Consider the following 24,651-nt stretch of genomic DNA (forward strand, 5'->3'; position numbering starts at 1 on the left):
GGTCTTCACATAGCACATTGTTAAACTATGGGACTCACTTCCACAGGAAGGGGTGATGGCCACCAACCAGGATAATAATAATAATAATAATAATAATAATAATAATAATTTATTTATACCCCGCCCATCTGGCTGAGTTACCCCAGCCACTCTGGGTAATCAAGTGTTAAAAACAATACAGCATTAAATAGTAAAAACCTCCCTAAACATGGCTGCTTTCAGATGTCTTTTAAAGATAAGATAGCTGCTTATTTCCTTGACATCCGAAGGGAGGGCGTTCCATAGGGCAGGCGCCACTACCAAGAAGGCCCTATGTCTGGTTCCCTGTAATCTCACTTCTTGCAATGAGGGAACCTCCAGAAGGCCCTCTGTGCTGGACCTCAGTGTCCGGGCTGAACGATGGGGGTGGAGACACTCCTTCAGGTATACTGGACCAAGGCTGTTTAGGGCTTTAAAGGTCAGCACCAGCACTTTGAATTGAGTTCAGAAACGTGCTGGGAGCCTTTAGTTGATTGACATCTGCTGCTCTTTTAAATGTGTTGTGGGAGCGTGGATTATTGGTTGCTTGTTGCTATTCTTTTTACTATGTATCCTGTGGTTTTTATATCGTAATTTTATGTTGTGAAGCACATCAAGATCTGTGGATGAAGGGCAATATGCAGATCATCATCATCATCATCATCATCATCATCATAGATCGACTCTGCTTGTGACAAATGTTGGAAGTTTAGCTCTGTTTAGTGATCAATTGCTGATTTCTACATATATAAACACCAGGACGCGGGTGGCACTGTGGGCTAAACCACAGAGCCTAGGGCTTGCTGATCAGAAGGTCGGCAGTTCAAATCCCCGCGACGGGGTGAGCTCCCGTTGTTCGATCCCTGCTCCTGCCAACCTAGCAGTTTGAAAGCACGTCAAAGCTCTCCTGCAGCCATTTTGTTCTCTTAATGTAATTTTGCTGTCTGCTGGCTCTCCGCCAGCAGCAGATGAGCTCAATTTCTATGTGAGATGAACTCACAGATTGTTATGTAACTACTAAGTAAAGCCTGCCTTTCAGGGATCAAATCGTGAACTGAAATGTGAGTAAACTTCTTGTTACTTTTAAGGGAAGACTTGTCTTTATTCTTTTAAGAGGGATCAAAGGGGACACCAGGAATAATCCACCAAGGCAAGCCAGATTGGATTACTTAACAAAAGAGATTCAAGTGAATCTGCCAACTAGCTTCCTGCTATATTAAGGGGAAATCTGCTCTGCTGCATCACTCACTAGCGTGAATGAAGGAAGGATAATACTTATTCAATATATCCTTTCCTACTATCCTTAAAATTCCCACAATACCCTTCTTCAGGATAGAGCTCTCTCCCCAGGGTTTATAGGTCCATTTCGGAGTGAAGGGTTCAAGCAGAGGGGTTTTGTGCATGCAAATCTCACACTCCTCTCTTTTAATCAAAGAATCATTGGGAAGATGGATATAAACACCTGTGGCCCACCCCAATGTTGTCGGACTCAAATTCCCCGCAACCCCAGCCAGCATGTTCAATGGTCAGGAGGGACACAGAGTCTCTATTCTCGCTATATACACATTTCTTGGGCTTTGCAAACAAAAAGCACCACAATCGGGGGATGGATTCTTTATTTCTTTGGAACAAAAAGTTTTCCCTCCGTAGAAAGTGTAGCGTTTCATTTCAAGAAGTGCATCTTAAGGCTTGTGATCACGTTCTAGTAGCAGTACAGCTCTTCTGTTGAAATCTCAGTGGATACATCACTCTTGTTCTTAAGATGTGCAGTGCATTTTAAGGGGCGGGAATAAAACACCTGGATTTCTGCATGCCTTTGTTGAGGTAGCCAAGTGTGATCATCCCTGGTTGACAACATTAAGGCTCCCTGTGTGCAGATGGACTCCAACTCCCATCAGCCTCAGCCAGCATTATATCCCGATCAGGGATATTATGGGAATTGGAGTCAAACCACAAAAGGTGCCTTGTCCCTGCTATACACTTTCCTGGGAATAATTCCCATTAAACTCAATGGGGCTTACTTCCAAGTGGCCATTTATATAGATCTGTGGTGCCTGTGACTAGTTTGCAGCGTATGTGTCTACTCAGAAGTTCTCATTGAGTCCAATGAGACTTACTTTCAGGAAGGTAGTGACAGCTGAAGGCTATGTCACAGGTGCCATGAGAATCCTGAAGGATTAAAAGTCAGTCGAGATGTACTACATTAAGGCTGCAATTTTAAATGAAATTTATCCAGGCAACTGATCACCAGCTGAGCTATCCAGCTGATAGGTACCCTGGCTTGGGAGCAAATTCTGCTAAAATCAGCGGGGCTGAAATTCCAAAGAAACAAAACCAGAGGATCCTAAGAGTTGGAGAGTGCTTTATAGATAGTTTAGTCCATGGAAAAGGACCTGTCACCCTCTAAATCAGGGGGCAGCGAATCTGTAGCTCTCCAGCTGTTGTTGAACTACAACTCTCCTCACCCCTGACCATTGGTTATGCTGGCTTTGTGTTGGGAGTTGTAGTTTGGCAACATTTGGAGGGGCACAGATTCCCTACACCTGCTTCCCTAGATATTCTTGGGACCCCCAAGTCCCATCAGCCCCAATGGTCAGAGCTAATGGATACACAAGCCAGCCACATCTGGAGAGCTATAGGTTCCCTAAAGCCGGGCCCGTCTATCTGGCTTTGGGCTACATACAAGCAAGGAGACGGTAGAACTCACAATCCTCTAATTGTTGTGCAGAAGGTGTAGCTTTTCACACCATTGTGTAATAAGTTTCAGTCACCTGTGAGCAAGCATGGGCATGCCATACTATTAATCTCTGCAACAGCTGTGAAAGGCTCAATGCGAGTTTGCAAAATTTCTTTTCAGATTCGGGGAGGCGACAAATGACCTGGTTTCGTTGGAGGAGTGGCACTCTTGTACAAGTGATCTGCCATCTTCCGATTTCTTTAGAAAGTCAGGACTTTTTCAGATTGTTGAACCTACAGAGTTTGCCACTGTGTTGGATCCAGACTTTGTGATGCTCTGAGTAGATCCATTGAAATCAATGGGACTTAAGCCTAGGCAGTGGCATAGCAAGGTCAGGTGGTACCGGTGCAAAAAGAATTCTTCTCTCCCCACCCCCCCCCTGAAATCTAGTTGGACTCCCAAGAGACTGTGATCTACTCACAGTATACAAAGACTGGTTGTGATCTACCCATTGTCATTGCCAGGAGCTGTTGAGCTTTTTTTAGGGAAGGATTGGCCAAAGTTGTTGAACTTTTTTTTTGGGGGGGGGGGCGTTTCCTCCACTGGTTTGCTCCCCTGCCTCCTTCCCATCCTCTCCCTGCCTGCCTGCATGCCTCCTCCAGCAGGACTGTCAAAACGAAGGGAAAAGGGGAGAAGGATGCCTGCAAAGCACTGCAGCTACCGCCCTTCCCACGACGGCTCAGGGTAGGCAGGAGTTGTGGATGGCCGTGGTGCTAAATGTCACCCCCCCAGGAGATGACACCCAGGGCGCTCCACCCCCAATGCACTCACCTTGCTCCGCCCCTAAGTCTAGGAATTACTAGAGTTGTGAAGCCAACTCTAGGGGTTTCCCCTCACATGATAGATTACCAATATGCATGAGTGCATATAAATTCATGGAGAGCAAAGCTCCTAGTGGCTGCTAGTTATGTTGTCCATAATCCTGGAGGTGCCACCATATCTCTAGATGCCAGTCATGGGGAATAGTAGCAGGAGAAGGACAAGCGTCCTCATGTTCTGCTTGTGAGATTCCCTGAGTTATCTGGTTGGCCACTCGAAGAGACAAAAGACTGGTGTCTGGTTTGATGCAAGAGAGATTGTACATTCCTAAGGTTTATTTTTGTGCCCAAAAGAAACCTGAAAGGGGGAAAGGGCACGAATGAAAAACTGCAGCATAAGACACACTTGGAATTAATTTTCGTCACTCTCTTGGTTAAACCAGGAGGCAGGCAGAGTGGGTCGTGCAGCAGAGCCAACCCTCAGAACAGGAATGAAAACATCTGTTTGCCCCCAAGGCAGACTTCTGATTCCCAAATGACTCATCTAAGCAATAGGAAATACTGCCAGAATCTAGAGCTCATGTCACTGGGCTGCAGAGCTGCAGAGCAAAATATATATATTCCACCCCCCGCCCACTAAAAATCCCTAGAAGAAATATTGCATTTAACCCCATCATATATTTTTTCAAAATAGCTGTGGATATTCAACTCTTTTAAAAAATAATTTTGCTTTCTGTGGGTATGCTTGTAACTGTGATGTATCCCCAGAAAGCAAATTTTAGAGTCTCCCTCAAGCAGGTATTCACAAAAGAAGCAATGAATGTAATATCTCAGCCTTCTTAAAGAGAGCACCTTGGCTGAGCAGTGATGATTCAGAGAAATAGCCCAGACTGTGAATATCAAACATTTGGGGGGGGGGACCCTACAAGGCAAACCATCCAAAGAATTTAAAGCAACAACTTTGATATATATATATTTTTCAACCGCATGTTTGGGAAGGATGCAGATTTCCTGATCATGGTTTTGTGTTCTGGAGTAGCAAAGGCTGGGCTACGTGGAGACGCTTTTCTCTCGTGAGTTATTAGCTCAGTTCCAGTGTCCACAAACAGCTCGGAAGTTACTTAGGACTTAAAGCAAGCTGAGCAGCTGACGAGCTTGGAGGAATTCAAGTGCGGTTTGACAACATCGGGTTCGACGGGCTGCACTGGGTCGCTCTCACTAGCAATGATGTGTTTCACCAAGCACCTGGAAGCTTCGTCAATGTTTATGTTTTCCTGCAGGTGAAGGAAAAAAGAAGAAGCACAAGTTAGATCTCGGGTCTACCCAGTTCAGTATTGCCCACGCTGACTGGCAGCAGCTGGATATGATTTCAGGCAGGAGTCTTTCCCATCCCTTCCTGGAAATACCATCTGGGATTGAACCAGGAGCCTTCTGCCTGCAAGGCAGCTCATCTGCCACTGTATCCAAAGGCAACACAATGACCAAGTACAACAACGTGATGTCAATATGAACTCTTTATATACCGTATTTTTTTCCTCCTAAAAAGTAAGGGGAAATGTCTGTGCGTCTTATGGAGCGAATACATGGTCCCTGGAGCCAAATTGCCCAGGGGCAAAAAGCAGATCATGCTCTTTTTTTTTAGAAAAGGGAAGGGGGTGTTGAAACAAAGCCGCTGATCAGCTGATCAGCAAGCAATCGGAAGGGAGATAAGGGACTCTAGCGATAAAGGAGGCTGCCTGGGAGGGGGGAGGTAAAGACAGCGAACTTGCAAGGAGAGGAGACAAGAAGATTAAAGCAATGAGGAGAGAAATTAGAAGAAAAGGAGGAGCAAAAAACTGCTTCACCTAAGGAAAAGACACTAAGGCAAACAAGAGGGAAGGGGGTGTTGAAACAAAGCCACTGAGCAGCTGCTCGGCAGGGGATCAGGAGGGACATAAGGGACTCTAGAGATAAAGGAGGCTGCCTGGGAGGGGGGAGGTAAAAGCACATGAATCCTCAGGATTTTTGTATTGGGTCACCCCAAATTCTCCATCAGATCACATAGCATGTCCATGGCTACAGCCTGCACCAAAAAAACCACACATCTACTGTTTTGTGGGGCTGCAATGGCGCAAAAACATGGTTACAAAGCACCAATCCACATGGATCCTCAGGATTTTTGCATTGGGCTACCCCAAACTCACTGTCGAATCACGTATCATGTCTGTGGCCACAGCATGAACCACAAAAATCATACATCCACTGTTTCGTTCAGAATATTTTTTTTCTTGTTTACATCCTCTAAAAACTAGGTGTGTCTTCTGGTCAGGTGCATCTTATGGAGCAAAAAATACGGTAATCTATACAGAACATTGTACAATATGAAATATATGAAATATGCACTCTCTGCAAAACCAGATAAACAGAAATCTTCTAAATCTCTGAAAGTCACAAAATATGCACTCTTGATGGATTCTCAAATAAACATAAGTCTTATAGGTCTCTGAAAGTCTTTGTGGGCTCTGCCACTGAGCTACCCAGGAGGTTCGTCTGGATGCTATTTGAGGGACCTTCCTATCACCAATTCTCTGCCAGTAGTATTGAGTGCGTATTGATGGATCCAGCTGAAAGTGCTGGCTTTAACAGTTAAGGCTTAAACAGTTTGGGACCTTGTTATTTTAAGGGCCACCACCTATTATTAAATTTCTATACCACCTTTCATCTGAAGACCACAGGGCAGTTAACGATGTAAAAACACAAACATACATGCCATAATAATGAAAGCATTGACACTACACACATGCAAAGCTTTCCAAGCCTTCGATTGACCTCCAAGCTCCTGTCCTTTGGCCCCCCATAATCATCAGATGGATGTCTCGCTAGCCTGGCTTTAACAGTCTCCCAGGAAGTGTGCACCCGCCCTTTATTGGTGATCCTCATCGGATTTTGTAGCTTTCACCCTGGGACTAATGTTTTTGCTGCTGCTGCTTTTGCTTGTTTTGACATTTATTGGCCTGTTTTTAATTCTGTTATATACCTGATGCATTGCTTGTCTGTCCTTGTGAAGGTTTAGCATGACAGGCAAGGTATAAATATCTGAAATGCAAACATACAAAAGGAGGAAAGTGGCACAGACTGGAGTCTGAATATAGCAAAGGCAGTTGAAGCGAACAAATGAACTCTGGGTTGGATTTCAGAATCCTGAACAGGCATCTCATACCCACCCAGTGACTGGGGGAAAATGGGACATCCCATTTTTTCATGCACAATCGCAGCAGCCATTTTGAATGTGCACTCTTGCTCTCACCCCAAGAAAAATGCTTTATTTGGGGCTGTGATCTTGCACAGTGCCAAAAAAGTGCATTTTGGGGGTGTCATGCGAGATTGCACCCTTAAAAGTGTTTGGGGGGCAATATTATGGTGTGGGTCATGTGACTCACCCAGAAGTGCATCCCAGAAGATACACATCTCAGTTTTTTATCTGAAAGGGTCGGACAGTATGGGCTCTGCTTTCAGAATGGACCCATGAAATTCCTTATCACCAGAAAAGCTGGAGAAAACGTGGACACCCCTTTCTAAATGTGCCCTATCCAAGTTGGGGCTGCTCAGTGAATAGAAGCAAATCTCCCACCCATCTGAGATAGCTCAGTCAGTGGAGCATGAGACTCTTTGGTTGTGGGTTCAAGCTCCACATTGGGCAGATGTTTACTGCACCTCAGAAGGTTGGACTAGATGACCCTTGGAGTCCCTTCCAACTCTACAATTCTATGAGTCTATAATACTTATTCCAGGGTAATTAATTGCATGACTGCATTCAGAGATGCTTATGTGTGGTGGACCCGGCCAGATATTGGCTCTTGATCGTTTGCACCTCACTGTGAAATTTAACAGCTTACACAGTGACGAAGGATGGATAGCAGGCACCAACCTCAAAGGACTTGAGTCTATCATACAACATTCTGAACAGACCTGCAAATTCCTTTGGTTGACCATAAGTGACTGTCGAGGTGTCATGGAATGCTTAGAGCTGAAGGCATCTTGAGCAACTGATATTTCCTCCGCTCTCTGAAAACTGGGTGGAGGAACCTTAAACAAGTGAAGCATCACTGGTGTAAGATTCCTCAGCCTCATTTCAGGAGACGCCCCTCACCCCGATCACGGCAGCACCATACAACACAGTCAACCCTATTCAGAAGACCACACTTAAGAACCTAGGAACAACCCAGGTAGGCCAGACCAAAGCCTCATCTAACCTAGTATCCTTTTCTCACAGCAGCTAAGCAGATGGAAAGCTCACACATTCTTTGGCGGACCATGGGAAAGTAATATGACCCATAAACAGAAAACTGAACACAATCCAATTAGACTGGTACAGTGGAACCTCGGTTTTCGAGCGAAGCCGATTGATTCAGAACCCGGATGCTGAAAACCCGAAAGTGGACACTTCCATTTTCGAACATGCCTGGGAAGTCGAACGGCACGTTTCTCCATCGAAATTGCCGGCCTCCCATTGAGCCTCGGTTGTCGAATGTTCCAGATGTTGAACGGTCTTCCAGAACAGATTACGTTCAACAACTGAGGTTCCACTGTACCATATCAATTTATCATGCATTTTTGAAAACGGAATACAAATTCAATCGTTCTGCCTGGACACTGAGGTCCAGTGCCGAGGGCCTTCTGGCGGTTCCCTCACTGCAAGAAGCCAAGTTACAGGGAACCAGGCAGGGGGCCTTCTCGGTATAGGCACCCGCCCTGTGGAACCCCCTCCCATCACATGTCAAAGAGATAAACAACTACCTGACATTTAGAAAACATCTGAAGGCAGCCCTGTTTAGGGAAGCTTTTAATATTTAATAGGTCATTGTATTTTAGTGTTTTGTTGGAAGCCGCCCAGAGTGGCTGGGGGAACCCAGCCACATGGGCGGGGTATAAATAAATTATTATTATTATTATTATTATTATTATTATTATTATTATGCAGAAAAACATAGTACTAGAATAGTTTCAATGGTACATGTCCCACCCATGGCACATTTAGGCACACAATTTTGGGATTTCTGTTCTGTTACTAGGACACACACCACAATGCTCAAAACTTCCAGGTTTATCGTTATTGAGCATCGTAACATTAACCTGAAGAGAAAATATGACACTTTACTGAATAGGCCTTCAAGCAATTTCAGGCTGCAGTTCAGAATTCGTCACCAGTATAATTTTTGCATTTTTCATACAGCTGTAAAGCAAACACACAACATTAATGCCTAGAGCTTTCATTTCTAATACCTGAAATAAATCCTGTTACATCTGGGTGCCTTGCTTTCTTTGCTGACATAATGTGCCATTATTAGTTTTAGTTTTCATGGGCTGCTTCCCACTTCCAAATGAAATGGTTTATGATTGGCCATGTAAATCGCTTAGGATTGATGATTCTTATGGTCTAGGGATGTTAAGCTGTGTCTAGAATTTACACAGTCAAGCAGTTTATGGTGAGGTGGAATTGTGTGTCTTTTGAAACCCAGGGGAAACTATATACAGTCATACCTCATGTTACATTTGCTTCAAGTTGCGCATTTTCAGGTTGGTCCCGCGGCAACCCGGAAGTAACGGAACAGGTTACTTCCAGATTTCGCCACTTGCGCATGCACAGACGTGCAAAATGACATCACGTGCATGCGCAGAAGCGGCAAATCGCGACCCGCGCAAACATGGGTTGCGTTCTTTTCAAGTTGCGAACAGGCCGCCGGAACGGATCCCGTTCGCAACCAGAGGTACCACTGTACTGGAAGTGCAACAGCAGAGATCATTCAGTTTGTTACTTAAGGGTTAATTCAATAAAGGGTTAATTCATTAAATAAAGTGTGTTGGGTGACACTGGTGAATGCTGAATGCTCTCCCCCTCACAAAAAAACCTGGTACCTTACCTGGTACCTACACAGTTAATATTTTTGGTTAAGGATGCCCCCGCCGATTGAAAAACCTCCCTGCCTCGAATGGATCATTTTCATCGCTCTCATTTTCATTAAGATTCATGCTGTAACTTGAGTTTTATTGCATTCTGTAACGCTGATTGTTTTATTGATTGCTGCTGTGTCAGCTGCCCTTGGAAGCGTTCTGTCTGAAGGGTTTGGATGCAAATGGAGAGAACAAATAAACGCTTTTAATTCCCACCCTCCGTTAACAGAGATTGCCCCAGGTCCTTGCCTTCTGTTCAAGAGGCACCAAGGAAGCGGAGGGAGGGGGACTTTGCAGAGACTTGTCCCCCCACCCTTGGGTGTGTTCTGTCAAAGGCCAGTTCAGAAGGCCAGCGTCCTAATCACTTAATCACAATGACTATTTACATTTGCTGTCCTGTCCTTGGTAGCTCCAGCTACTGACATCTATACAATGGAAAAGCAGAGGGTGAGGAATATTTTGCCCCCCCGTCAAGGACAGACTCTCCTGGAGGAAGGTAAATCTGTCAGGCACTGCACATGAGCAGAGTTGAAGCCAGCAGTGGGTTTTCCCCATTTTCTCTGCCACCCACTTGAAATTATGCTAAGGCCTTCATGTCGCCCTGACACAGAGCAATGCAAACTGTAGGGAATTCTTGGGGTTCACTGGAAGCTTATCTGAGATTCCTCCAGCATAAAGAGAAATCCGATTGGACTGCTTTTATTTGGGGGGGTTGAGGGGGAGGTTTCTGGAAACAGGGAAGGGAAAGAAATTCAATTCAGTTTGCATTTAAAGGAGAACCTACATAATTTCCACTCTCCAAAACAATGCACGAACTGAAACATAGGCATCTTTCAAAATTCGTACATCCCCGAATTTTGCATTTGTAGAAAAATGCACATTTTTTGTGTGCATAAAAATGCATGTATAGATATAACCTTGTAATAGGGGAAACTGCTTTGAAAAAAAATGTGAACATTTACACTAAAATGATGATCAATTTTCATGAGAACTTTAAAAAAAAATGCAATTTTTGGTGCGGAAATATGAGGGATCTGAATTTAAGATTGGGGAAAAACCATATCAGAAACCAGGAAAATCAAGTACGTCTAAAAGAATGGAATAATTTTTAAACATATTTAAAAGACGACTGTAAACAGTTAAAATCATTGGCAGGGTTACAATGACACTTGTAATGTGAAATGAACTTTGGAAACAATGAATATAAAACAGATAAAGGTAAAGGGTAAAGGGACCCCTGACCATTAGGTCCAGTCGTGGCTGACTCTGGCGTTGCGGTGCTCATCTCGCTTTATTGGCCGAGGGAGCCAGTGTACAGCTTCCGGGTCATGTGGCCAGCATGACTAAGGCAATTACTGAAAGTCACTATGTTCCTTGCTCTCGCTGCGGTGCACCCAAAGGGGTAACAAGGAAATGCTAACTGCTGAGTTTATCACAAGGAATGGCAATTCATGGAGTGGAAGGGGAAAATAAGCAAACCCGTCAACAGGTTGAAAAAGGATGCAGTGATGGACACCAAATTCATGGAGGATATGAGTGGCTTCTAGTGATGATGTCTGTGTAACAAGGTAAAGGTAAAGGGATCCCTGACCATTAGGTCCAGTTGTGGCTGACTCTGGGGTTGCGGCGCTCATCTCGCTTTATTGGTCGAGGGAGCCGGCGTACAGCTTCTGGGTCATGTGGCCAGCATGACTAAGCTGCTTCTGCTTTATGTAAAACCAATAAAAAAAATTTATATATATATATAAAGAAATTAAGATAGGGGAAAAATGAGAAAATTTGAGAAACCAACATTGATAGATACACCCATCCCTATCCAGCGATGCTGAAGAAGGGGCTTTCTGAGCTAGGAAAATGAAAAGAATCTTTAGTTCAGAAGAACTGTGACTCATAAACAGCTTGTATCCTGTTGCAATGGGAAGGACAGAGATGTTTCTCAATCTGGACCTCTGGATTCTGAAATGAGGCGAAGGATAGATAAATGGTTGCCATGGTCACCAGGTCTTGGCCTAGCAGGGACATAACAGACAATGCCGGATTTACGTATAAGTTAAACAAACTATAGCTTAGGGCCCCACTCTCTTGGGGGGCCCCAAAAAATTAAAGGGGAAAAAACCTGGATGTACATTTCCAAAATATAAGATAAAAAACAAATAAAATAAAACCTACATACAGCAACAGTGTTTTCTGTTGTGTAGGCTCCTATGGTGTAAGTAATGGGCCCCGCCTGCTAGCCTGCTCCCTAAAATATCACTAGTTTGCTCATTTCTATATATAGGGTACCTACATAAAATATGTATTTTATGATAAAATACATATTTTGTTATGTGCAAATGGCTTTAGATACCTATTAGGTCCATAAATTACCTTATAGCATATACTGAACACAAATACCAGCGACAATTTGTTGTTGACAAAGGTCGGCTGGACATCTAAAGGGCCCCATTACCTTCAGTAGCTTAGGGCCTCATCAAACCTGAATCCAGCCCTGATAACAGACCATTGTCGGAAGAGAATACCTCCAATGGCTCTGGGTCCAGTGTAAGACCCCAGGAGCACACTGGCCAAAACAAACAGAAGCTATCATCAGCTGAGATGCATTCAGCTGGTTTTCTGCTAGTATATTTGCAATGAATTTTACAAAATGTTTTCAGGCTCTGGTTATAGCTCTTGCCCACCGGTGCTCAGAAGAACAAACTGCTGGAGTAAATGGGATGTTGGTCTGAACCAGAAGACTCTTCTCATGTTCTCATGAAGCAGCTTCCACGTGTCACAACGGAAGCGAAGCAGAACTGCAAAGGAAGCCCATTACTTCCTGAGTACCGACCTAATACTTATCTCATCTCTATGCAGTAGTTTTGGCTATCTTATAACGGCTTCTTTAGAAAATGTCAGCAGAGCAAAGTGGAAATGCTCATGCAGGGGGAATATTGCAGTGTAGTGGCAAACATGCTGGATTTGGAGCGGGGAGACCAGGATTCAGGTCCATTTCCTTCTCAGAGATGAAGCTCAGTGCCCTCCAAAACCTCAGAGCTAAAAATAGGCATAGATCAGTCTATGTTCAACTGTCTTGGACTACAATTCCCATCAATCCCAGCCGGCACTGGCAGGAGTTGTAGCCCCAAACAGCTGGAGATCATCAGGTTCACTAAGGCTGGCACAAATCTTGTGTACTTACAACACTTCTATTCTGCATCTCACATACACACCCCTGAAAATACTTCTTTGCCTGTTCATAGAATCATAGAATTGGAGAGTTGGAAGGGACCATGAGAGTTATCTAGTCCAATCCCCTTACAATGCAGGAATCTTTTACCCAATGTAGATCTTGAACCCACAGCCCTGAGATTAAGCCGCATGCTCCTACTGATAGAATCATAGAATCATAGAATCATGATTCTATGATTCTATGATAGAGGGTACCGTACTCGCTGAGGGACACCCAGAACTTTACACCCAGAACTTTACAAACAGGTAAAGGTAAAGAGACCCCTGACCGTTAGGTTCAGCTGCAGAAGACTCTGGGATTGCGGTGCTCATCTCGCTTTATTGGCCGAAGGAGCCGGCGTACAGCTTCCGGGTCATGTGGCTAGCATGACTAAGCCGCTTCTGGCAAACCAGAGCAGCACACGGAAATGCCATTTACATTCCCGCTGGAGCGGTACCTATTTATCTACTTGCACTTTGACATGTTTTCGAACTGCTAGGTTGGCAGGAGCAGGGACCGAGCAACGGGAGCTCACCCCGTCACGGGGATTCGAACCGCTGACCTTCTGATCGGCAAGCCCTAGGCTCTGTAGTTTAGACACAGCGCCACCCGCGATATAAACAGACTCCTGCTCAAACCAATGGGATGCCCCCTCCCCGACTGCAGCCCCTACCACCTAAAGCTGATCCGGAGGGTCCCCAACTCTCAGAGCATATTTAGGGTGTGGGGACTGCAGGGAGAAAGTGTTTGTTGAGTATTTGGGGCACACTTGCTTAGAAAACACACAGTAGATCAAGATCACTTCATGGTGTGCAATGCTCATAAATTTCCAATAAAACATTTTTAAGTAAACGAAACAAAATGGCAGATTTCACCTATATATATTTTAAGTGGCTATTTTATCTTGCCAACATTCCTGTGTTCTTCTTTTTTAAAAATGGTTCCTATCCACCCCTGCCCTCAGGGATGGGGCAAGGTAGAAAACTAAGATAAAGGTAAAGGTAAAGGTACCCCTGCCCGTACGGGCCAGTCTTGACAGACTCTGGGGTTGTGCGCCCATCTCACTTAAGAGGCCAGGGGCCAGCGCTGTCCGGAGACACTTCCGGGTCACGTGGCCAGCGTGACATCGCTGCTCTGGCGAGCCAGAGCCGCACACGGAAACGCCGTTTACCTTCCCGCCGGTAAGCGGTCCCTATTTATCTACTTGCACCCGGAGGTGCTTTCGAACTGCTAGGTTGGGACGCAGGTGGCGCTGTGGGTTAAAGCCTCAGCGCCTAGGACTTGCCGATCGAAAGGTCGGCGGTTCGAATCCCTGCGGCGGGGTGCGCTCCCGCTGCTCGGTCCCAGCGCCTGCCAACCTAGAAAACTAAGATAGTACCTGCATAATACCCAAATCGTTCTCTCTCACATACACACCTGTATACACGAGGGGCACCCACCCCTCCTTGTGTCACAACCCTGCCAGCCCTCCATCCTGCCCTTTACCCCTCATTCAGGCTCACATATCCTCAACAGCTCCCTCAAGCAACCCACATCCTTGCAGTTTCTTCATCCCCCTCACATATCGTCAGAGTTCCCCTGAGTTCCGCCATCCCTGCATTTTCCAAACTTCTGCTGTTGTTCAAAACGGCCATTTAAAAACCAGCTCTTCCCTTTCAATGCCCTCCCGCACCCCGATTTCATGCAAATCCAGGACTGTGATGCAGCACGGCATATCCTCCAGAGGGTGCTGCACTGTGACTGCCTTACATTTTTATTATATAGAAAGATAGCAACCTACAACCTCAAGGAGTACAGTGGAGCCTCGGGTTGTGGATGTAATCCGTGACTAAGGCACATCCACAACCCACAGCATTTTTTAGCGCTTCTGCGTATGCGAGATCGGCGAAACCCAGAAGTAACCCTTTCCGGTACTTCTGTGTTTCCCACGGTCCGCAACCTGAAAATGCAAAACCCGAAGTGTTTGTAACCTGACGAACCACTGTTTAGGAATCTGCCTTTTACATTGGTCCACCTAGCTCAGCACTGTCTACACTGACAGACAGTGGCTCTCAAGCATTTTCAGCAGGGAACCTCTGCCAGTCCCAGCTAGAGATTCTGTTAGGGATTGAACCAGGGACCTTTTGTACACAAAGCCAATGAACTACCACTGATCTACAAGCCTTTTCATTTTGTTGCATGAATGGCAACAAAAACGGAGAAACAAATCAAGACAGAGCATGGCATTGGCTGTGCGCCATGTGCAAGACGTTAGCAATAATTACTAGAACAGCTCATGTTTTGGACTCAGCTTATCGCAGGGCCTCCTACACAACAGCTAAGGTTAAGCTTACAGATTTATGTCTGAGCTCTCCCTGCCAAGATGTGGCGTTCCTTCCAAAATCTATAGCAACTGCATGCAGATTCCCCTAAATCTCCAGAGAGCTAATTATGCAAGGAAAAAAAAAAAAACATTTCTGCTTTTTTTAGGCTGATGAAGATGCTGTGCAGGAGATCCATGATTAGGATCCCCCTGTTTTCATTTTGCTGATTAAAGCCATGTAGAGCCATGCTTTGAAGAGGGGAGGGGATGCTGAATCCTTTCTCCCTGCCCGCCTGCCTTGCCCATGTCAATTAGCACAGGGGAGGGAAATAAGATTGGAACAGTAAAAGTGCCTGTTTTATTTCGCTCAAAGAGCCAACATCAACTTTAGGAATGGAGAAACCAGGGCACCACTTCTCGGAACTATCTGACTTTCTTTATTTGCAGTCTGTGGACAACTATAACACAACATGAATCTGTCAGAGTCTTGGTCTTTAAGGTGCTACTGGAAGGAATTTTTTTTGTTTTGACTATGGCAGACCAACACGGCTACCTATCTGTAACTATAACACAACAATTAGCAATAAATAACGTAAAGAGAAATGCACATTAATGCAGCTCAGATAAAACACAGAGTTATAACAACACTAAACAGTGTGAGTCTCTCTGTGTGTACGGCGATCAGAAATGCTCTAACAAAAACAGCCACATTCAAAAATTTTGCCATCTGTGATCGACTTACTGGAGCCTTGAAGCAGACTGATCATAAGACACTCAAAAGAGAAGCCAGGAAGGAATTAATGGGATATATTAGGTCTTTCCTAGCCTCTTGATAAAAACCGTAGTAAAAAAAAGAAAAAAGGAGGGGGGATGAAAGATAGACTCAACTGCAACATTTTTAAAAAGGCAGCATCTTTTGTTCTTTGGGGTTTTGTGGTATCTGCCATCTAACAAATTAGAACGTTCAACCTTGTCAAAAAGAAAGAAACTTCCTATATTTAGGGATAGTTAACTTTCCCAAGTCCGGCTTTCCATCTTTAGAGAAGGGGCACGGTACCAGCGACTAAGGGGAACAGGGTTCTCACACAATTCCTTGATGCTCTTGGAAATCCGATATCCTAAAGCCCCTGTTCAGCCATTGATTTGACACCCTTCGGATCCCACAGTTCACAGGTAAGAAGGTGACAGACCTATTGAGCTAATTTTTGCACCACAGGCTTCAACCAAGGTGATTTGAAAGAATCAAACATGCCGTAGAGACCAAGGAAAACTCACAAGCAGGCTGTTATGGTAAAGGCCTCCCTCTGACAGATTCATAGTTGGGGGGGGATGTAGCTTCGGATCCAACCCAATGGACCAGTTGAGAGAAGCATACCTCTGTTTAATAATAATAATTTATTATTTATTTATTTTTTTATTAATATTTATTAAAGATTTTCAAATATAACAGAAAAAGAAAAACATCCAAATTTAAAACCTAATTTTCATTGGCATCTTTCCAGGACTTCCCCTCCCCTCCCCCTCTTGTATTCCAATTCTTTCAAATAGATTCAACAAATTCTTACCCCAAATTTTAAAATTATTATCATTGGCCCAATTTTTAAAAAAATATTTTCCCATCCCCTAAAATCGACCTGTTCCCTTCCACGAGTTCCCGTCTTTAATATGCAATACAGATTAAGATAAACAGAAAGATTAAAAAAAAGAATAAAATGTAATTTAACACCCTTTGGATTCCAAATTTCCCTCCCCCCTTTCCCGGTTGCGTTCCCAATGTCCATCAATGTCTACTGTCATCCTGGAGCTCCCACATCTAAACCACAGTCCTTCACCAGTCCGCTTTGCCGTCTTTTTATTAGTCTTTGCCATCTTTTGGTCATCTTTGGTTTCACATGTCCAATCTTGGAAGGAGTCTATCTTCCAACTTTGTCCAGTTCTTGTTATTCTTATTGTTCTTGTTGTTCTCTCTCCTCCTCTTTTTTTTTCCCCCTGCTCTCCTGCACAAATGTTCTAATTCCAAAAAGCTTCTAATTCCTCTGCAGAGGCTTTGTTATTCAGGAACAAAACATTACGTCAAGTCCCTTCCATTCTTCAATAGATAAATCTATTGTCTCCTTTAGTGTGTAGACCTCTGTAGACAAAATGGTGTTCCATTTCTGCAGTTTCCCAGGCGATAAAAAGTCCTATTCAAATTCGATGCCAACAATACTTGTAGTGTCCCACAGCTCCTCTAGAGGGATTATAGTAACTCAGTTTCCTTCCCGATCACACCCAACAGTCAAAGTAACTTATTATTCCTTGTTTTAAACAATTTATATCCAATTTGTAACAAATGTGACCAGCAAAGTCCTCGTAACAAAGTTCTCTTTTTGTTCTTCCGCTTTGACAGCTCCTTTGACAGCTGTCAAAACCTCTATTTCTCCTCTCCCGGCACTCTTTCAGATCGCTCCCGGGGTTTCCGGGGGGGGGGGTTGCCTTTTAATTCACATTCCACTTTTCTCCTCCAGCCCAGTCTTATAATTTTCCATCGCAAAGTTAATAACTTTATCAAAAAAAGGTTACACTCGATCTTAGTTGTCAAATCCTTTGCTTTAGCTCCTCTACAACAGGGGGGAGGCTGACTTCCTTTTTTCACCTCCCCCGCTCGCTCCGAATTTAAATAGAATTTTTCCCCTTTTTTAATCCAAGTTCCAATTACTCATGGGTTATTCTTTTAAAGACCAAATTTTCAATGGAAGACGTCAGCGCTCTCCGTCGAATGGCATGCGGCTTCGCTCGGCAGGGGAAGCGGAGGACTCACAGCACCCCCCCGTCACCCGCTCCACAGCCTTTAAAAAGGCTCCTTCGCGGGTCGGGGGGCGCAAATGGTGCCCGCTGAGTCACCATGCCCATGGGTTTCAGCGCCCATGGTTTTTGAGGGTCCCCGCGTCACCGACGCGGTAGAACCCAGCCCCTGCCGAGCAGGCTCCTTCCGGAGCTCGGAGGGAGTCCGCCATTCGGCGATGGCGCCAACCCGGAAGTCCTAATAATAATTTATTATTTATATCACGCCCATCTGGCTTGGTCTCCCCAGCCACTCTGGAAGGCTCCCAAGAGAATATTAAAAACACACAAAAACATCAAACATTAAAAATTTCCCTAAATAGGGCTGCCTTCAGATGTCTTCTAAAAGTCAGATAGTAGTTTATTTCCTTGACATCTGATGGGAGGGAGTTCCACAGGGCGGGCGCCACTACCGAGAAGGCCCTCTGCCTAGTTCCCTGCAACCTCACTTCTCACAGGGAAGGAACCGCCAGAAGGCCCTTGGAGCTGGACCTCAGTGTCTGGGCTGAATGATGGGGGTGTAGATGCTCCTTCAGGTATACTGGGCCGAGGCCGTTTAGTGCTTTAAAGGTCAGCACCAACACTCTGAATTGTGCTCGGAAACGTACTGGGAGCCAATGTAGGTCTTTCAAGACCGGTGTTATGTGGTCTCGGCAGCCGCTCCCAGTTACCAATCTAGCTGCCGCATTCTAAATTAGTTGTAGTGTCTGGGTCACCTTCAAAGGTAGCCCCACGTAGAGCGCATTGCAGTAGTCATTGCAGTTGAGAGACGAGCAAGCTTTTGGTACTGCATGCAGTTCCTGCACCTCTCGCTTTGTGAGAGCTGAGAAACAAAGCAAGAAGTCTTCCACTAGTTATAGTTCCCAAAAGTATAGTTTGCCCAGACTAGGAAACTATGGTCAACAGCTTTGGAACAAGCCAGAATATTAAGTCAACTTCAAAGCAACACAGGGTACAACATTGACTTACAGCCTTTCCTTTTGCATACTAAAACATGTTTTGTTATTGTGACCTCTTCTGAAGCTGGAAACAATAGCTACCAGGTTCAGAGGAAACAGGAAACAATGTTCAATGGAACTACTTTGTTTGCTCATTGATGTGATGGGGGCTGCATGCACAGCCCAAAGCCCCAGTCATGTCCAGGCTTCAAATGAATGAAGTCAATGCCATTGAACTTCGATGGTCAATTCTCAGCAGCCATAGCTGCTGGCCATTGATAAATTTGTTTTCCCCAAAGATGCCAGATCCTTTCTGTGTCAGCAAGAGCCAGCACATTTTTTTTTGGCAAATGAATTCCACATGTTATATTTATGAGTTCTATAAAGAAAAGCCATTTATTCTCGGAGGCACCGCTAGACCTCGTGAGAGAAATGTTACCATCCTGTGACCAAGTACAGTGGTACCTCGGGTTACATATGCTTCAGGTTACAGACTCCACTAACCCAGAAATAGTGCTTCAGGTTAAGAACTTTGCTTCAGGATGAGAACAGAAATCGTGCTCCGGCGGCGCGGCAGCAGCAGGAGGCCCCATTAGCTAAAGTGGTGCTTCAGGTTAAGAACAGTTTCAGGTTAAGTACTCTGGAACAAATTAAGTACTTAACCTGAGGTACCACTGTACATCCTTTGGTAGAATCATAGAATCTTAAGAGTTGGAAGCAACCCAAAGGGCATCTAGTCCAGCCCCCTGCAATGGGTATGTCTTGAATCTGCTGCTTAAGTGGGACAGTTGTTGGCTGTGTTGGAGAAACTGAATTATGGGGGAAAAACCTTTCCTCCATAAAATAAATGAAAACTTGATTTTTCTCAACTCCGTAGTGGGTGGTTTCACTTTGCCGTCGGCCAAAGCACACTGGAGGCCCAATAGAGTTATTTAAGAGCTTGAAATAATTAGAATTTTTTTAAATTAAAAAAAAATGGATGTAGTTAATTTGCAAGCTCACTGGTCGAGTCTGGAGGCACTTCTACACTCACTCTCTCCTGCTGAACTTACTAACTAATTTGGCTCCATTTGTAATACATTTTCAGTTCCCAGCAGCCGGATCTTCATACATTCGGGAAGGCAATTACTGAAAGTCACTATGTTCCTTGCTCTCGCTGCGGTGCGTCCAAAGGGGTAACAAGGAAATGCTAACTGCTGAGTTTATCACAAGGAATGGCAATTCATGGAGTGGAAGGGGAAAATAAGCAAACCCGTCAACAGGTTGAAAAAGGATGCAGTGATGGACACCAAATTCATGGAGGATATGAGTGGCTTCTAGTGATGATGTCTGTGTAACAAGGTAAAGGTAAAGGGATCCCTGACCATTAGGTCCAGTTGTGGCTGACTCTGGGGTTGCGGCGCTCATCTCGCTTTATTGGCCGAGGGAGCCGGCGTACAGCTTCCGGGTCATGTGGCCAGCATGACTAAGCTGCTTCTGGCGAACCAGAGCAGCACACGGAAACGCTGTTTACCTTCCCGCCGGAGCAGTACCTTTTTATCCACTTGTACTTTGATGTGCTTTCGAACTGCTAGGTTGGCAGGAGCAGGGACTGAGCAACGGGAGCTCACCCCGTCACGGGGATTCGAACTGCTAACCTTCTGATCGGCAATTCCTAGGCTCTGTGTTTTAACCCACATCGCCACCCGTGTCCCTGTCTGTGTAATAGTACCTGCAATATTGGAGGGAGCATAGGGAATACAGGAGGGAAGATTGCTATTGCCTGAGAGCTTCCCATAAGCCTCTGGTTGGGTCTTTTCCCTGATCCTGCATTGAATGCATACAGAGCATGGTCAAAAGTGTGGGATGTGATCCATGAGAGGCAGTCAAGTACAACATTCCTTGAAATGCTAGAGAAGACGTGAGAGGGAATGTTTGGTCCAGCCAGTCAAAACTTCCTGTTCCTCTTGGCTGGAGCATCTTTTGCATGTGATAGAAGGTGGGTGTGACCTAACCTATCCAGGTAACAAAAGGATGAGTCATGCAGCAACTCCCTCTCTTTTTGACTTCCTTCTTCGTTTGACCAGCTTTTAGCTAGGACTGCTCTGCTAGTTCTCAGCTAACAGAAGCACTGGGGTTATTCCCCCATATGGGGTAGATCCACATGTACATATTTGTAACTAAGTCTGCCTTCAGGAATCCAGCTGTGAACTGATGAAGGTAAACTTCTTTTATTGACTTTGAATAAGATTGTGGCGTCTTTATTCTTTTAAGAGGGATTTAAGGGAACTTACCAGCAATGTACAATTCAGTCTGAGACAGACTGAATTGTATATTAGTGAGAAGCTCACACGAGCTTGCAACCAGCTATCTGCTGTGCATGTAAAAAGGGGGAATGGAACTCTGCTACATAAAGGAACTTGCTAGCGCAAGTTAGGAAGGATATTAATAAACAATATAGCCTCTCCTGCTGCCCTGAACATTCCCACAAAAAGCAGGTATAAGCAGACTTCAGGCTTTCAAATCTACTTTGCTTTTTACTAGAACTCTTGAGCTCAAACAGCTGGAGTCAGCTGCAAAATGTTGCCTGGGGATGGTGGAGCCACTTACAAAATGGTGGCTCAGGATATGGAACAAGTTGCCTATTGGGATCCATGTGCCATGCACTTGATTTCCATATATATATATATATATATATATATATATATAATGCATACAACTCACACAGCCTGCGAACCACTGTGATTTGTGGGAAGGGACCCCAACACTACCATAGTAGACTGGAATTCACAGCTGAGTAGCAGAAGCTATTACAATATAGTAATTTAATTCACAGAAATTGTAAATGCTTGTCTATGCATGTGTTTAAATTTGATTGGTTGGTAGCTGAATTCCAGAGAGTTCTCTAGTAGTTCTCATGGGATTGGCTAATGCTGGTCACATGGGAGGAGACTCCATTTTATGTGAGGCAAGGTGACTCTGTTTTAGAATCCACTGTGAACACTGCTAAATTGGATAGAGTGTTGTAGTTCTTCTCTGCTTGAAAGAAAGAGAGCAAAAGCTGCAGGAGAAGATAAAAGTGGAAATCTGTCATAGGAGCTGCAAGTCATGCCTAACTGAGATACAGAAGGCTGAAAGTGCTGAGCTCTGGAAAGAGAAGAAAATACAGTTGTTTGGAAGTTAGAAGAAGAGACTGCAAGCCCATGCTTGGATAAGCATGTGACTGTGAAAATTTTAATTTCCAAAGAAGGGTGTCGGTCATATATATATGATTTGAGCTTCTTAACTGCCATTTTGCTACCCTGACTTCAACCTTATGACGTGTGCAGACCCCTTAAACATCGCAAGGACAAGTTACCTTTGCTGACGTTTCGAACCATCCCACAAAGCCATTCTCTTTGCAGAACTGCTCCATCTTGATGCCGTTGTTCACCAGCAACTCTTTGCCCTGGTCGCATTTGTTTGCCAAGAGAACTGCCGGCACCGGTTTGCCATTGGGGAGACTCAGCTTAGTGTCCAAATCCTCCTTCCATTTGGTGACCGCTTCAAAGGTTGCCGGCCTCGTCACATCAAAGACGATAAACGCTCCCATAGCTTCTCGGTAATAGACTCGCGTCATGTTCCCAAACCTTTCCTGACCTACAGACGACAAAAGCACACACCGTTAAGTGGATGCACACAAAGGAAGATCAATATTGAACAGATGGGGAGAATCTTTTGATTAGCTTGTTTCCTGGATTCAGGCTGGATGCCTGAGAATATAAGCATTGCCTGGATGAATCTCATCCCAGGCTCATCTGGCCAGACTGCTTCGGGAGGTGCTGAGCTCACTGGATGTATTTAAAAGGAAGCTGGTTGCTCATTCATCAGAGATGCTGTAATTGCAAGAATCCTACAGTGAAATGAGGAAATGGCCCAGGACAGCCGATAACCAGGGATGATAAGTACAGTGGTGCCCCGCAAGACGAATGCCTCGCAAGACGGAAAACTCGCTAGACGAAAGAGTTTTCCGTTTTGGAAGTGCTTCGCAAAACGAATTTCCTATGGGCTTGCTTCGCAAGACGAAAATGTCTTGCGAGTTCCTGCGGGTTTTTTCCCCTCCCCCCTTTTTCTAAGCCGCTAAGCCGCTTATGCGCTTATCCGCTAAGCCGCTAAACCGCTAAAAGCCGCTAAACTGCTAATAGCGCTAATCCGCTAAGCCGTCAATGGGCTTGCTTCGCAAGACGAAAAAACCGCTAGATGAAGAGACTCGCGGAACGGATTCTTTTCGCCTTGTGAGGCACCACTGTATTTGACTGCTTTGATCTGTGGAACTGGCAACCGTGGTGTGCAGTCAGTGGATTAGGGAGGCTAGGCTGGTCACCTAAATATTCCCTTGGTGCCTCCTTCCCAAAGCCCAGGAAGCTTCTGCCCATCTTAAGGAGGGAACAAACATCACCACTCCCAAATTGCCCTTGTAACCTGGTGCCGATTGACAGCATGGTGCTTTTTTCATCACTCACTGAAAACCGTTTTTGTTCAGGCAAGCCTATTCAGACATGAATCTCATTTGCAGTACAGTGGTACCTCGGGTTACAGAGGCTTCAGGTTACAGACACTTCAGGTTACATACGCTTCAGGTTACAGACTCCACTAACCCAGAAATAGTACCTCGGGTTAAGAACTTTGCTTCAGGATGAGAACAGAAATTGCGTGGCGGCGCGGCGGCAGCTGGAGGCCCCATTAGCTAAAGTGGTACCTCAGGTTAAGAACAGTTTCAAGTTAAGAATGGACCTCCAGAACAAATTAAGTTCTTAATCCGAGGTACCACTGTATATACATTAAAATCAGTATCATACCACTTTAAATAGCCAGGTCTTCCCCCAAAAAATCTTGGACTGCTGTTTGTCAAGGGTACTGAGCGTGGTTCGGAGACCCCCTTTTTCCTCACAGAGCTAAAATTCCCAGAGTTCCCTGGGAAAAGATATTGGTTGTTAAACCACTCTATTATAGAACCTGAGTCCTGGAGATAGAATTTTGGTCACTCCACTGTCATGATTTAGTAATGGAATATTGGTGGCAGGAACATGGGAGATGTGATGGGAGATGAGAGAGAAAGCATTCAAGAAGCCCAACAAAAATACAGGTGGCCTTATCCAATATACAGCAAATAGGCCAGGTTAGCTCGCCCAAGCAGATCAGGCTGTGAACAGATATTCACTCTACAACAGATCGTTCGAAAAGCTATTACTTGGCAAAACTCATCTGAAAATCAATTCTGTTGGTTGATTCCCACCCCCCTTTTTAAAAAGAATGCAAGCAAGCCTGTCAACACAGTAGTTTGGAGAAGCACTGCTAGATGCATTGAGACACTGAGAAAATTAACCAATGCTTTTTATTATGGAAACAGACAAAAATAATAATACCTGATATTGGACTGGGTATGTGCTGTGATGCAGCTACAGTGGTGCCTCGCAAGACGAAATTAATCCGTTCCGTGAGTCTCTTCGTATAGCAGTTTTTTCGTCTTGTGAAGCAAGCCCATTGACAGCTTAGCGGATTAGCACTATTAGCGGTTTTTAGCGGCTTTTAGCGTCTTATCAGCTTAGCGGATCGGCTGATAAGCGGCTTAGCTGCTTAGAAAAAGGGGGGGAAAGGGGGAAAAAACCCGCAGGAACTCGCAAGACATTTTCATCTTGCGAAGCAAGCCCATAGGGAAATTCGTTTCGCGAAGCGCCTCCAAAACGGAAAACCCTTTCGTCTAGCGGGTTTTCCGTCTTGCGAGGCGTTCGTCTTGCGGGGCACCACTGTACTGAGATGAGGCTGAGCTGCTTATTTGCAGTCTGCTCCACTTACAGGAGAGCAGTTGCTTTCATATACTGAAAGCAAAGGCACATCTCCCACTCAGCCCCAAGCATGGTATGTGATCTTGGTCAAGACAAAGGTAAATGTCAACATTAGGCACAGATTCAGTACAG

General features: G+C 44.9%; 1 protein-coding gene and 1 long non-coding RNA gene across 2 annotated transcripts in view; both read right to left on the bottom strand.

Moving 5' to 3' along the window:
* LOC307215208 overlaps positions 1–24,651 on the bottom strand; it is a 446,900-nt gene that overhangs the window by 406,044 nt on the left and 16,205 nt on the right. The gene's annotated exons all lie outside the window — the stretch shown is intronic.
* The window catches only part of RAB38 (RAB38, member RAS oncogene family), a 38,190-nt gene continuing 15,156 nt past the window's right edge, over positions 1,618–24,651 (bottom strand). The window contains exons 2-3 of the mRNA XM_079974199.1: positions 22,053–22,333; positions 1,618–4,787 (exon numbers count right to left, since the gene is read on the bottom strand). Coding sequence (XP_079830325.1) covers positions 4,635–4,787; positions 22,053–22,333 — 434 coding nt within the window. The 3' untranslated portion in view covers positions 1,618–4,634. The remainder of the gene's footprint in view (positions 4,788–22,052; positions 22,334–24,651) is intronic.

The sequence above is a fragment of the Podarcis cretensis genome, assembly GCF_951804945.1.
Source record: "Podarcis cretensis genome assembly, chromosome: 4".
NCBI classification, from domain to species: Eukaryota; Metazoa; Chordata; class Lepidosauria; order Squamata; family Lacertidae; genus Podarcis; species Podarcis cretensis.